We start from the raw sequence: 12,311 nt of genomic DNA, 5'->3' as shown, positions 1-12,311 counted from the left end.
CTAGAGTCGCATTACGGTAGTGATTAAGTAGGAAACGTCGGGTGATAGTGGTCAACGGACGAGGTCTGAAACGCGTACGCGGCGGTGTAGTGTCTACTACAACGTCGGATATAACTCCAGAACATATCAAGTAGTTATCTCTTCATCTGAAGAAGAGGATTCTGAGTAGTTGTAAACAATAGAATGTGTTGTGGTGCTGTACAGCTATGAAATGTCTGGGTGGTCCGGTTGAGGTGTTTCACTCGCTTGTCTGTTTCACTCGCTTATCATGTACGTTAGCTCGTATACTATACTCTTAGTTTTATCTTAGCTACTCCATCCTACTACTATATTACTAAGTAAACTATATAGGGTTTACTAGTAACACCTCACGTGTGAAGCGACTCGTAATATAGAAGAAGGATAGATTTTCCCCTACAGTATTTTAGCTAATGATATAGGATCCTAAAAATAAGTTCTTCCTAGTGGTTGTGCTACTGTCGTAACTATTACTTTAGTAAAGTCATAATAGCGTCCATTAACCACCTAGTCAAATCCTATAGTATAAGTTCCGTCGCCCTACCACACCGCGGTCATGACGCCTCCGGCTTCTGCCCGTATACGACAACGCTAGAGATTGGATTAGCTTTTGGATCCTTTCCACACCGAGGGAACGGAAGTTTCCCTACAATGAAACATAGCTGTGAAACCGTTGGTTCACAAGCTCTTTCCTCATCTGCGCTAGTAAGACCTCCAATTCCTCTCGTGTTTTGCCCAGGTTCGCTGTATAGCCCCGAAGTAAGAATGCCTGCGCGCCTTCCATGACATTCACCAGCTCTAACGCACCGACCTTCTTTAGCCTTGGATCCCGAGCCCACGGAGAGGTGGGGATTTTGAAGATGTGCTCGTGGATGTTCTGGAAACCTGCCTCGGCCATCCACGACCTGTAGCTCCAAGGAGCGTCAGGCGCGGCCCCGATCCGAGCTGCGATCTCTTGGAACGTGTTGCACACCTCGACGTACGCTGAACCTTCCTTGGGCAAGGTGTCGTCATCGCTCTTGGGCACTGGCCACACGCAGGCAAGTTCGAGGTACCCTCCCGGCTTGAGGTGGCTGGAACCGGCGTTAATTAGTTTAGGTCGCTTTTTCGGATTTGCTTTGGAACTGCTGGTCACCTGTACGCCTGCCCGATAAGCCTGGGCCAATCGCGAATCGAATGGTAGAGATCTCGGCCGTGGATATAATCGAATGAGTTTTCTGAATACAGCCAATCTTCTTCTGCATCATCAATTTCGAACTGGCAATTGGGAGGGACCCTATTTGTGTCTCATCAGCCTCTTTGGACCTCTTCGATTGAACCAGGAAAACGCTAACCATGGGGGTTGGATGGGCGAAATATCCGTTCCGAGGACTACAGCCGACGGGAACATATCGGCGAGGTAGATGGCAAAGATTCCTTACTACTGTGTCAGAACCTCTCTTCTCGAGCTTCGGGTTTCGTGGATTGCGAGTTAGAAGTAAGTACCTGTGCCGGTGCCAATATCTAACATCTTCTGGGGATTCGGAGGCAACGGGGCAAGAAATAGCTTGTTGTTCTGCAGCAGAGTGTACTTTTCGTGGTTCATGTCGATCCGTTCCAGCTCGTAATCGTCAACGGGCAAGCCATATTCTGATAATCCATGTTAAAAAGTCTTCGGAAGGGGAGTTGAAAACTAATATGCATATTACCATTTCGTCCGTACGCGGCATACACACGACCATTCTCAATCCGCCCGTTCCTGATCTCCGACTGGATCGAAGTACAGTAACTAGACGTGCTTTAGAAGGTTTTTTTCCGTCAGCGATATGATATAGGAGATTGAAGGCTGGCTCAGCCAAATCACCTTGATTCTGCAAAACCTTCGTCTTCCGGCGGCGACTGCAATATCGCGGGTTCAGCAAAAACTCCTGGAGCAGAGCATGGATCGAACTTACGTCTGGCTCTATAGCCGCCTGTGTGATCTGTTGGTTCTGATTATTGTTGTCCGGTGGTGTGTCTGTCATTGTTCAGTTGTCTCTATTTTATCATGATGTTGTCTCATATGGAACAACCATCGTCTTGCGGACCATTGAGCTTTTTCAAACTTAATCTAGGCGGAAACCACGGACGCTGTGTAGTCGGTACTTCGGGTGATGCGTCCTGGTGAGTGGGGGAGTACTTTTGACGGGGGGAGTCTTTCCCGTCCGCCACTTGAGAAGTTCACACCTGAAGAAGCAACTGGAAAGCTGGCTGAGGCTGGGATTCTGTGTGTGGGGCCGTGGGCTGGGACTACCGGCACCGCCAACCCGAGAGCCGTGCCGATAGCGGCCGAGAATGGCGAAATACTTACGGTGAGCCGTCTAACTCTTTTTTGGCGACTCTAATTGACAGGGGGCCACGATGCAACCAAAACACCCTCGTTCCTGCAACCAGCTCAATCGAGACGGTTGCCAGCATACACTTCCCGGCCAGTCACCTCCCGCCAAGCTAAAGGGAGCGTGGAGTCGCGGACACTAGTGTTGCGTCCGAAGCGCCGCACCTAACTGCGCAAACGTGCATATCAACTTGCTTTGTTGTCTACAATCAGAGCCAGTCCCCATCTTCCCTTCACATGCTGCGTTCATGGGTGTCATGGTCCATGGAAGAGGTCTGATTGCAACTCCCGCATAATCCTGCCGGCCTTGTGAGGGGCAGAAGGACCTTATCGAGGGGTTTCGATCCCCCTCATCGAAAGTAGAAACCTTGTCATCTGTTACTACGGTCTTTCATTCAGGCATCGATTGAACCCCTGAAAAAAGCTATTCAGCTTTCCACCGTCTCTCGTTCTGCCACAATGAGCTCCCAAGGAAACGACCCGCCCGCATTGGATGTCGCCGCAAGTGAGCTCGTCGAGTCTCTCAACGCCCTGACCAATCAGATTTATGAGACCTCCAAGGAATACAAGGACCCCTCGGGGCAACAAGGTCTCCTACTTCGTCAACGAATGACCAATGCGGCCCGACAGATCATCAACGTCGTCCGGGAGCCTGGTGAGACGCCATATGAATTCTCGACACACGTGAGTGTTTATGTCCCTCCCTATACACCCTGGACGATGCCCAACTGAGACTTGCTCCAGATGGCCGAGATGGGGGCGATTCGGATGTTTATGAAGATGAAAGCATTTGACAAGATTCCGTTGGAAGGAAGCATTTCCTACGAGGATTTGGCGGCCAGTCTCGGTGCTGAGGTGCCGCTCGTCAGTATGCTTGATTGGTTGCACATTTCGCCGAGACATGACTGACCGGTTGCAAGCTCGCATGGCTTGGATGATGGTGGCTACAGGTCAGTTTGGGTGGATATGACTGCGCTCGAGTCTCGTTGTCTCAACACGTTACAGGTTTCCTCCATCAAATTGGGGAGAACCGTGTCGCACATTCCAGGCTTTCAAAGCTCTATGTCTCTGGAAACGCCCAAGGGGTCTTTTTCCAGATCATGTAAACGTCCCGCCCCCCTCGCTTCGTGCGATGTGTGACACTGAGGACTATTCTGTTTTCAGGTTCGATGAAGCCATGGTCCCATGGGCCCAGTGGCCGCAATTCTTCGCCAAGTACGGTCTGAAAGAACCCAAGTTGGGGAATCACAATCCCCACTCGTTCGCGTGGGGCGACCCGGACAAGAATTTCTGGGAAGTCATCAGCAAGGACCCGGAACGTCTGGTCGATTTTAATCAGAGCATGAATACGCTCGACGAGGTGCTGCCGGTGACGGGAATGTACGATTTCAGCTGGATTGCGAAGAACACGGAAGATCCCGAGGACAGACCGCTGATTGTCGATGTCGGCGGTGGCAAAGGCCAGGCCCTCAAGCGCATCATGGCTGCGTTTCCTGAGATCCCGGCCAAGAGACTGGTGTTGCAGGACCGGGCACCGGTCATTCAGGAAGTCATTCAGGCCAACGAACCCGGTTTTGAAGAGGTCAAGAAGATTCCGCATGATTTCTTCCAGCCGAACCCTGTCAAAGGCGAGTTCTATCTACCCTTCTCTTCCTTCCTTCCTTCCTTCCTTCCCACCTCGCCTTTCCCTCCGCGAGTCTAACCCCCCCTTTTTTCCTCCTTTCCAGGCGCTCTCGTCTACTACATCCGGCGCTGCATGCATGACTGGTCCGACACGAACGATCGCATCATCCTCTCTCACCTCGCCGACGCCATGGCCCCGGACTCCAGAGTCCTAATCACCGAGCAAGTCATGCCAAATCCGCCCACGGCCCTGAATGCCTGGACCGATCTCTGCATGATGAACCTCGGTGGCAAGGAGCGGACCGAGAAGATGTTCGATGACCTGACAGCGAGTGCTGGGTTGAAGATTATCGGCGTGCACAAGAGCTTGGCGACTGACGTTGCGGTTATCGAATGCGTCAAGGTGTGACCAGACAGAGAGGGAAAGAGAGGGAAGTGTTAAGTTAAACGCTGGTCTAGACACGTGGCCCACAGCCTGATGTGAGGTCCCGCCCTTCAACTTTCTCTTACACCGATTCCATCAAGTCTATTCCCGATGCACCCTCACACCTTCCCGAGATACGCGTAGGTGGGCATTACCAAACACAAATAGGATCAGGCTCGATTGGACGATGAACCACTGTTCGCTTCTGGTTAATCTACGCCGACTCCAACGTTTCTACGGATGGAGTGGTGGCAATTAAACTCTCGAGCACTGTTCGGTCGCTCCATCACTCCTGCACCAAAGGAACCGAGATCTATGAGGAGTTGATTGGACAACCCGGCAAGCCAGACTGAGTGCATTGTGAATCTGGAGAAGGTCCCGCTGCAAGACGGGGGAATATCGAGGTGCCGCTATCAAGCCTCCACTTTTGACTGGACATATGCACAAGAAAAGGATGAGTGGCTATTTCATTTTGGCCCCATTCAAGTACACGGTTCGCAAACAGCCCATGCATCAATTAACCCTAATTATTAGGCGCCCGTTTTGGGAGCCCCTAATTCCTTAAGCTTATAGCTTGGTCGTGTGAATCCCTTCGATAGGTGTCGAGTCTAAATTCGGTCATGTAGACAATGTTACCCCTCCTTACCAGTGCCTAGTAGGAAGTTCTTAGACTTGATATCACGATGGAGTATCCTACCGCGTGGAGGCTTTTAACCCGATGATGGAGCTGATCCATCAGTATCAATGTTGTCTTGAGTGAGAATTTGTTGTCACAGCGTCGAAAGAAATCATCCGGATTGGGTCCCAAAAGTTCAAACACCACGGCCTGGAAATCACAGTGGTAGCGATGCAAGAAATGTCCCTTTGCTGATACTGCTTGGAGCGCATTACCATCCTCTCCTTGAGCGTTGACATCGGTTCCACCCTCGAGGAGGATCTGAACCACCTTGATGTGACCCTCTGCTGATGCTGCTTGGAGCGCATTGCCATAGGTTCCTCCTCGAGCATTGATATTGGCTCCACCCTTGTGTCATCGACGGAGGGCCGTCTCGAAAGCTGCGGAGTATTCAGTGCGGCCATACCGCACTTCACTTCGCTCGAGGCCTCATTGTTTCCGATCTGGAATAACCTAATAGGCTTGTAGTGTCTACTCCTCATCTCCTATCTACACCATTCTATGTGAGCGGTAATCAGTGTTAGTGAATTCCCGGATCGTCCAGTCAAACACGTTATTGATTCGTTATAGTTTTTCTTTGCTCGCTAGGGATTGAAGCGAGAGGCACTGACGTGTGAGTCTCGCCGGGTAGCTTTTCCACTATAGACTGCTATTGACCAGAACGATGGCTTCTTGCCCGTTGTCGCTTCTGGAATCTCCCTCTAGCCTAACGTGCCCAAGGTCGAGACTGAAGTTCCGCTGTGCCTTAAGAATTTGTCTTACCTAGTTTTCAGGAGTTTGACACTACTAAGAGTTTACCGGTCCGTGTCGGGCACATTGATCTCCTATGCTGAACGCTACGTTCTACGATGTGTACAGGGAGCTTCTCGATAACACTAAGTGACAATGACGATAACTTACAAGCCACGAGAGTGCTGACCGAGCCTACAGCTGAGCGGAGGTCTCTCGGTAGCATTTCGGAGGAAATGTAAAAAGGGAAGAAATCACACGTCTTGTCTCGACGTTGACCACTCGCCGTTGAATAAGATCTATTTGTCATACTTGAAGGTGAATTCATCCCTCAAACTCAATTCTCTAGTGAGCTTTGATGCCAGCGCCATTGACCGCAGTAATGTTGACCGTAGGGCCCTTGACAGCGCTCTCACTGACTGCGGTGCCGTTGACTGCGCGCTCCTTGACAACGACGTTTCGATACGGCTCCTGGGAGAGAGCAAATGCCATGGACTGGTCCAAGATGGACAAGGCCCGGTCAATCTCCTCGGCCGAGACGATCAGCGGCGGCGCGATCCTGAAGACGCCAAACGCCCCCGGGACAGCGAGGATCTGGCAGGAAATGCCCAGCTCCAGGCCCCTGGCTGCTATCATGGCGCCCAGCTCGCTACTCTGGACTTTGGTCACAGGGTCGCCGATGATTTCGATGCCCTGGAGCAAGCCGCGGCCACGGACATCGCCCACGCACCAGTGCTTCTCCTTGAGCTGGAGGAGCCCCCGAGTCAATTGGAGGCCACGCTCCTTGGCCTTTTGAACCAGACCGTCTCGCTTGACGACCTCGAGGACCTTGCAGCCGACCGCACAGGGGAGCGGGTCGTTGACGTGCGTGGTCCCAAAGTAGAATCCTTTGTCTAGAGCCTTTTTCGCGATCTCGGCGCTCGTGCTCACCGACGACAGCGCGATGCCGCAGCCTAGCGACTTCGACAGGGCTAAGATATCTGGGACAAAGCCGTCGCGCTCGAACGCGAACATGTCCCCCGTGCGGCCCACGCCGGTCTGCGCCTCGTCGTCGATGAGGAGCATTCCGCGCTTGTGACACTCAGCGTAGAGTCGCTTGAAGTACCCTAGGGGCGGCTCCAGGATGCCGCCGCACGAGAGAATCGGCTCGATGACGAACCCGGCCAGGGAGCCCACCGACGCCGCGTCGATCAGGCCCCATGCATAGTCCATCTCGGTCTCCCAGTCGTAACTCCCGTCGGGCGTGCGGAACACAGATCTATAGGCGTTGGGTGCGGGAAATGCGAGGTGGCCCGGAACGACGGGTTTGCCATGCTTGCGCCCGACGCTGTATGTAGCCGCGGAGACGCCACCGGTGACGCCGTGATAGCTCGCAGAGAAGGCCACGATCTCGAACTTGCCGGTGGCTGCCTTGGCGAGGTTGATAGCGGCCTCGACCGACTCCGAGCCTGTCGAGATGAAGAAGGTCTTTTCCAGCGGCGCCGGGAGTAACTGAGCTATCTCCTCGGCGAGGTCGACCACGGGCGGCGACAGGATCGTGCTGTTGAGGTGGTCGAGCTCCGTGATACTCTTACTCACCACCTGCGCAATCTCTGGGTGGCAATGGCCTAAGCTCGCGCTCATCTGGCCAGAGGTGAAGTCGATGATCTCCTTGCCATCGGCGTCATAGATAAAGATACCTTTGGTCCGTGTGATGACCGTCGGTGCCCATGGTGCGACGGTATTCAGGATATACTTGTCCGCTCGGGCAAAGAAGGCATCGTTGTCGTAGCCCATTTGGAGGAATGATGGGGGAGGATTGGAGGTTGAGGTTGAGGTTGAGGTTGAGTGTGAAAGTCGGGAGCTGTCTACGCCTTGTATAGTTCAGGTCGAGAGCGAGAATCTTTTGTAGCAACGAGACTCTGTTAATACTACCTCCCTAGTATTCAACAGTATCGAGTAGAGACAAGGCACAGACAATGAATGGTCCTTTAGTAGCCGCTCGGGAATCTCGCGCTGCTACCTTTTCCGCTCTCCATCAGATTCAGGGCAATCTCGAGCCTCGAGCCCCGACTTTAGGAGTTTAGACCTCACCTCAAGCCCCCTTGTCGGATATGGATGTGCAGAATACCATCTCTCCGTATAGCATCGGGCAACATCCATGTCCGCCTCCAACGCCGAGCTCGAGCTGACAAAGTTTACCGTTAGCGTTATTGTCCGGAAAGCAAGAACTGTGAAGGTACCGGGTTTGCCGAAACTCTCATCCTCAGTAGATCACGATAGGTTTTCCGCTTCTGTACCAAAGATGGTCTTATCGTCCGACTCGACGGCCGCAACATACGGAATACTTTGGTATATCTCGTGGCGGTCAAATGACGGCACGGGTCCTGTCCCAGCTTTGTCCATTTGTCCTGTTGTCCTATCCTCTGGATCGAAGATAAGGAAGGAGGCCAACCCAATCGACTGGTAAATCCTTGAGTCTTGAGTCTATACTCATCGAATGCCCCAGTCCATTCCGCCGTCTGATGTACTTGTTTGACCAGGTCCTCTGGCAATTGTCTCTTCGAAAGCCACTCGATCGCATCTGTCACTTACTCGGCGTGTGATCCACGTTACAATCATCCCCAAGTTCTCTCTACAGCGGACCAGCAAAGATGGCTGAGATGTTGGACGACCTCAAGACAGACACCAGGTTGACGCTGTCCACCTCACAGGCCGAAAAGGGTTCTCAGGTCCACGTCCAGGTGGGACAACAGAAGGTCGTTGCTAACGGCGCATTCGGCGAGGCCTTGGACGTGTACGGTGACGCGGCGACGGCTCAGAAGCTAGGATACGTTCACAGGGGGTGGGTGCTGCCTGTAACGCATGAGATGGTCAATGGGCTCGTACTAAACGATTGACGATAGTCTCAAGGCTCGCCACCTGCAGTTCATCGCACTCGGGGGCACCATCGGCACCGGCCTATTCCTCGGCATTGGATCAGCTTTTGCAAAGTCGGGCCCTGTGTCCGTCGTCCTCGGATTCTCCTTCACTGGCGTCGCCGTCTATTGCATGATGATGTGCCTGACGGAGATGACGACGTGGTTACCTCTCCCCGGTGCCATTCCTCAGTACTGTTCTCGCTATACCGATCCGGCCATGGGCTTCGCCGTCGGCTGGAACAACTGGATCCTCTGCGCCCTCGGCCTCGCCGCCGAGATTTCGGCTGCCGCGGTCCTGGTGCAGTTCTGGAACGACGAGATCAACCCGGCCGCCTGGATTAGTATCATTATCGTCGTTATCGTCTGTCTCAACGTCTTGGCGGTGTCGATCTACGGCGAGGCCGAATTCGTCTTCGCCAGCCTCAAGATTGTTACGATCGTCGGTCTCCTGATCATGGCGTTCATTGTGGACCTCGGTGGTAGTCCGTCAGGAGACCGTCTGGGCTTTCGTTATTGGTACAACCCTGGACCTGCGATGAAGGAGGTCGTGGCCACCGGCGGTGCGGGACGCTTCCTCGGGCTGTTCTCGACACTCGTGTACGCGGCCTTCTCCTTTGCCACCGTCGAGATGGTCGCCATCGCCGCCGGCGAGACCGCGAACCCGCGGAGAAACGTGCCAAGGGTCATCTCACGCGTCTTCTGGCGCATCCTGATCTTCTACGTGGGAGGCTCGCTTCCCTGCGACGACCCGGACCTTGGAAGTGTATCGCCCTGGGTCATTGCCGTTAATCGAGCCAACATCCGCGTTCTCCCCAGCATTATCAACACGGTCATGATTACGTCGGCGTCCTCGTCTGCGAACGCCGTCCTCTTTCTCGGCTCGCGATATTTATTTGGTCTGGCCCAAATCAATCAGGCCCCTCGCATCTTCCTCAAATGCACGGACAAGGGTATTCCGATCTACGGCGTTGCATTCACCGCTATCTGGAGCTGCCTGGCCTATCTCTCGGTTTCCGCCGGCCCGACTGAAGTCTTTAGCTGGCTTCTGACCATCATCACCGTGGCCTCTCTCTTTACCTGGTGTAGTATTTCGATTTCTTACCTACGTTTCCGCCGAGCTCTGGAAGCGCAGGCTGTGGATCGCAGCAGTCTCCCTTTCAAGTCCCCTCTGCAACCCTACGCAGCCTGGGTTTCCCTGTGCTTCTTCAGCGCCATACTCCTGTTCAACGGCTGGGAAGTGTTCACCAATGGTAACTGGTCTGTCAAGGGATTCCTTTCCGCCTACGTCGGGGTCCCCATCTATTTTGGTCTCTATCTCTTCTGGAAAATCTTCAAACGGACTCGCCTCGTCAAGCCTGGGGAGGCAGACCTGTTCACAGGCAAAGCGGCCTTGGACGCCCAGGAGTGGCCCGAGACGAAGCCGAGAAATTTGTTGGAAAAGATTTGGCTCTGGTTAGTCTAGTGAATAAATTTGGGAAATTTGGGACATTTTGAGACCAGGGAGAGAAGAGAAGGGACAATGTCTCTTGTTTTTGGAGGGGAGGGGGGCGTGTATCGAAGCCTGGAATCGACTTCCATGCGTGGAGGGTCCTCGAAACGAGCGTGCAATTCCCCGAGGTGCTCAGCCCGTATGGTCTAGAGGATAAATGTTCGGGAAGTCTGGGAACCAGTCCTCGAGTGCTTCAATGTCCATGTCCGTCGGCATGGACTCCTGTAATGCCGTCGTGCTGCACGTTGGCTCCTCACATGCCGCCTCGATCTTGTCCATCAAGTCGGTACAGTTTGCTAGACAGTTGTCCGCGAGATCCCAGGCGTAGTTGCGGCGGTGGGAGTCGAGTGCCTCGATCATGCGCCGCGCCAGTTGTAACGAAGTATTCCGTACAGGTCCCCTGGAAGAGAGTGCACTTCTCAGAAGAAAAGTGGTCGCTGACGTAAGCGTGTGCGCGTTGAAAGGGATCCAGAAATCCCGACAGTGCGACTCCTCCAACTCTCGCACAAAGTCGACCACCTCTTCGGCCGCCTTGCGGGCCTGTAGGAAGCACAGCGAGTCAACATCGCCGATCTGGCGAGACGTCTTGTCTAGGTCGAGTTGGCGACGCCGGACCAGGAGTTTGACCGACAAATACGCCAGTCGAAGATTAGCCGCACCTGGGCCAACGAGGTGCTTGCCGCGGAGAACCTCGCGACGGAGGTTGTCCGTCAAAGAGTCCTCCCAATGCGTCAAAAGGCTCTCGAGGCTGTGTGGAGTGGCGTCCCTCTTGGACGGGTCCATCTCGAGGCGGTATACCAGTTCTAAACAATCGCCGAGGACGTCGGTCAAGGTGGCCAGGGCAACGAAACGACGCGTGGCGCTGATTTGGTCGGCCGAGGCGCCTGGGTTGTAGAGGTCCTCGACGGCGGGAATCGGGACATCGTGCTGGACTCGATTTATCAGAGGCGGGGTGCCGTACGCCAAGCTACACCTGCGGTGCCCAGTGGTCATTGTCTCGGCTCCAAAAGAACAGTGGGCACATGGGGAAGGACATAGTGATGTTTTTCTTACCAGCGATCGCAGATCAGGACGATCCTCCATATTCGTATTCTAAACTTCTTCTCTGTGAGTGAGAGGTTCCATCCCGAAGGGTCCCGATTCAGCCCAAATGCATTGGCGAGGGACACAGCCATCCCCATCAAGGCGCTATTCCCAAGATTGAGAAGACTGGGCCGGGTAGAGAGGTTGATAAGGATTGACATTATGGTTGAAATGCCAGGCGTGCATTTGAACTCTTCGTTAAGAGTGTCTTCAGCCAGCCTCCAGAGGGGCCAAGGGTCTGGACGAGGAACGTTCTTGAGGCTCGGGGAGGTGTTCCAGTATATCAGGGTAATTCCATATAGAAAAGCGAGTAGAGAGGGCGAGATCTTATCTTTCTGAGTGAGCAAGAGTCGCCGGAACAGGACCTCGTCAAAGATAGGGAAGCACTTGTTGATCTTATCAAAAAACCTGGGGAGAGCGGGTCAACACGAGGAAAGCTGCATCGCAGAGCAGGGAACAGAAGCGGGCGAGGCGAGACTCACAAATTGATCACCTCTTCTTCGTAAGGCGCGATGTGTCTCTCAATCATTGCACACTTCGACGCCGCCAGCGCTCGGCACTCCTTCTCCCTGCGGCCGCGTCTCGGGGCAGTGTTGAAGACTATCACACGGACGGGTCCACCCCCACCTGCATCGCCCGCCTTTGGATAGAATCGGACCGTCCGTCCACGTTGACCGTAGGGCGTGCTGAATAGATACATTTGAAAGACGTTGTCATCGTCGGCTATCGCAGGGCTGACGACGTGAGAGCTGCCTTCGACCGAGTCGACGATGGGATCCATCACAGCCGAGCCGAGATCGTGTGGCGGCGCGATGGAGTGGGATGAGGCCTCTCCCTGTTCTTGGTCTGTTATCCTGTCTTGGACCGTCGAGATGGGCTTGTTCACCACGCAGAAGGGAGCTTCGTTCCACATGCTCAATGAAGGAAGGCACTGCGACATGTCGGGAGATTCCAACGGGAGATTCGACATCTGGGGCGACGGGGTCGACAAAGAGGCGGGGCGGTCACTTATACGA

At 53.9% G+C, this 12,311-nt stretch overlaps 5 protein-coding genes across 5 annotated transcripts; 2 read left to right on the top strand and 3 right to left on the bottom strand.

Moving 5' to 3' along the window:
- Positions 1–664: 664 nt before the first annotated feature.
- AYO20_11746 (hypothetical protein) lies at positions 665–2,021 on the bottom strand (the record flags this gene model as incomplete). The annotated part of the gene is made up of 6 exons (XM_022649963.1): positions 665–1,091; positions 1,154–1,294; positions 1,353–1,434; positions 1,504–1,647; positions 1,707–1,767; positions 1,953–2,021. 6 exons carry the CDS (start codon positions 2,019–2,021, stop codon positions 665–667), a joined length of 924 nt encoding a protein of 307 aa, XP_022494066.1.
- Positions 2,022–2,830: 809 nt separating this feature from the next.
- AYO20_11745 (hypothetical protein) lies at positions 2,831–4,403 on the top strand (the record flags this gene model as incomplete). The annotated part of the gene is made up of 6 exons (XM_022649962.1): positions 2,831–3,055; positions 3,116–3,239; positions 3,292–3,321; positions 3,377–3,473; positions 3,536–3,942; positions 4,099–4,403. 6 exons carry the CDS (start codon positions 2,831–2,833, stop codon positions 4,401–4,403), a joined length of 1,188 nt encoding a protein of 395 aa, XP_022494065.1.
- Positions 4,404–6,168: 1,765 nt separating this feature from the next.
- AYO20_11744 (hypothetical protein) lies at positions 6,169–7,599 on the bottom strand (the record flags this gene model as incomplete). Its single annotated transcript, XM_022649961.1, has 1 exon — positions 6,169–7,599. The coding sequence occupies one exon, from the start codon at positions 7,597–7,599 to the stop codon at positions 6,169–6,171; it is 1,431 nt and encodes a 476-aa protein (XP_022494064.1).
- An 857-nt stretch (positions 7,600–8,456) lies between these two features.
- On the top strand, positions 8,457–10,185 carry AYO20_11743 (hypothetical protein; the record flags this gene model as incomplete). Its single annotated transcript, XM_022649960.1, has 2 exons — positions 8,457–8,647; positions 8,709–10,185. The coding sequence occupies 2 exons, from the start codon at positions 8,457–8,459 to the stop codon at positions 10,183–10,185; spliced, it is 1,668 nt and encodes a 555-aa protein (XP_022494063.1).
- Positions 10,186–10,344: 159 nt separating this feature from the next.
- On the bottom strand, positions 10,345–12,265 carry AYO20_11742 (hypothetical protein; the record flags this gene model as incomplete). The annotated part of the gene is made up of 3 exons (XM_022649959.1): positions 10,345–11,185; positions 11,266–11,703; positions 11,778–12,265. The coding sequence occupies 3 exons, from the start codon at positions 12,263–12,265 to the stop codon at positions 10,345–10,347; spliced, it is 1,767 nt and encodes a 588-aa protein (XP_022494062.1).
- Positions 12,266–12,311: the final 46 nt, after the last annotated feature.

The sequence above is a fragment of the Fonsecaea nubica genome, assembly GCF_001646965.1.
Source record: "Fonsecaea nubica strain CBS 269.64 chromosome Unknown Scaff195, whole genome shotgun sequence".
In the NCBI taxonomy this organism is placed as follows: Eukaryota; Fungi; Ascomycota; class Eurotiomycetes; order Chaetothyriales; family Herpotrichiellaceae; genus Fonsecaea; species Fonsecaea nubica.
The sequence above is the reverse complement of the archived record's forward strand: the minus strand, read 5'-3'. Positions and strand labels throughout refer to the sequence as shown.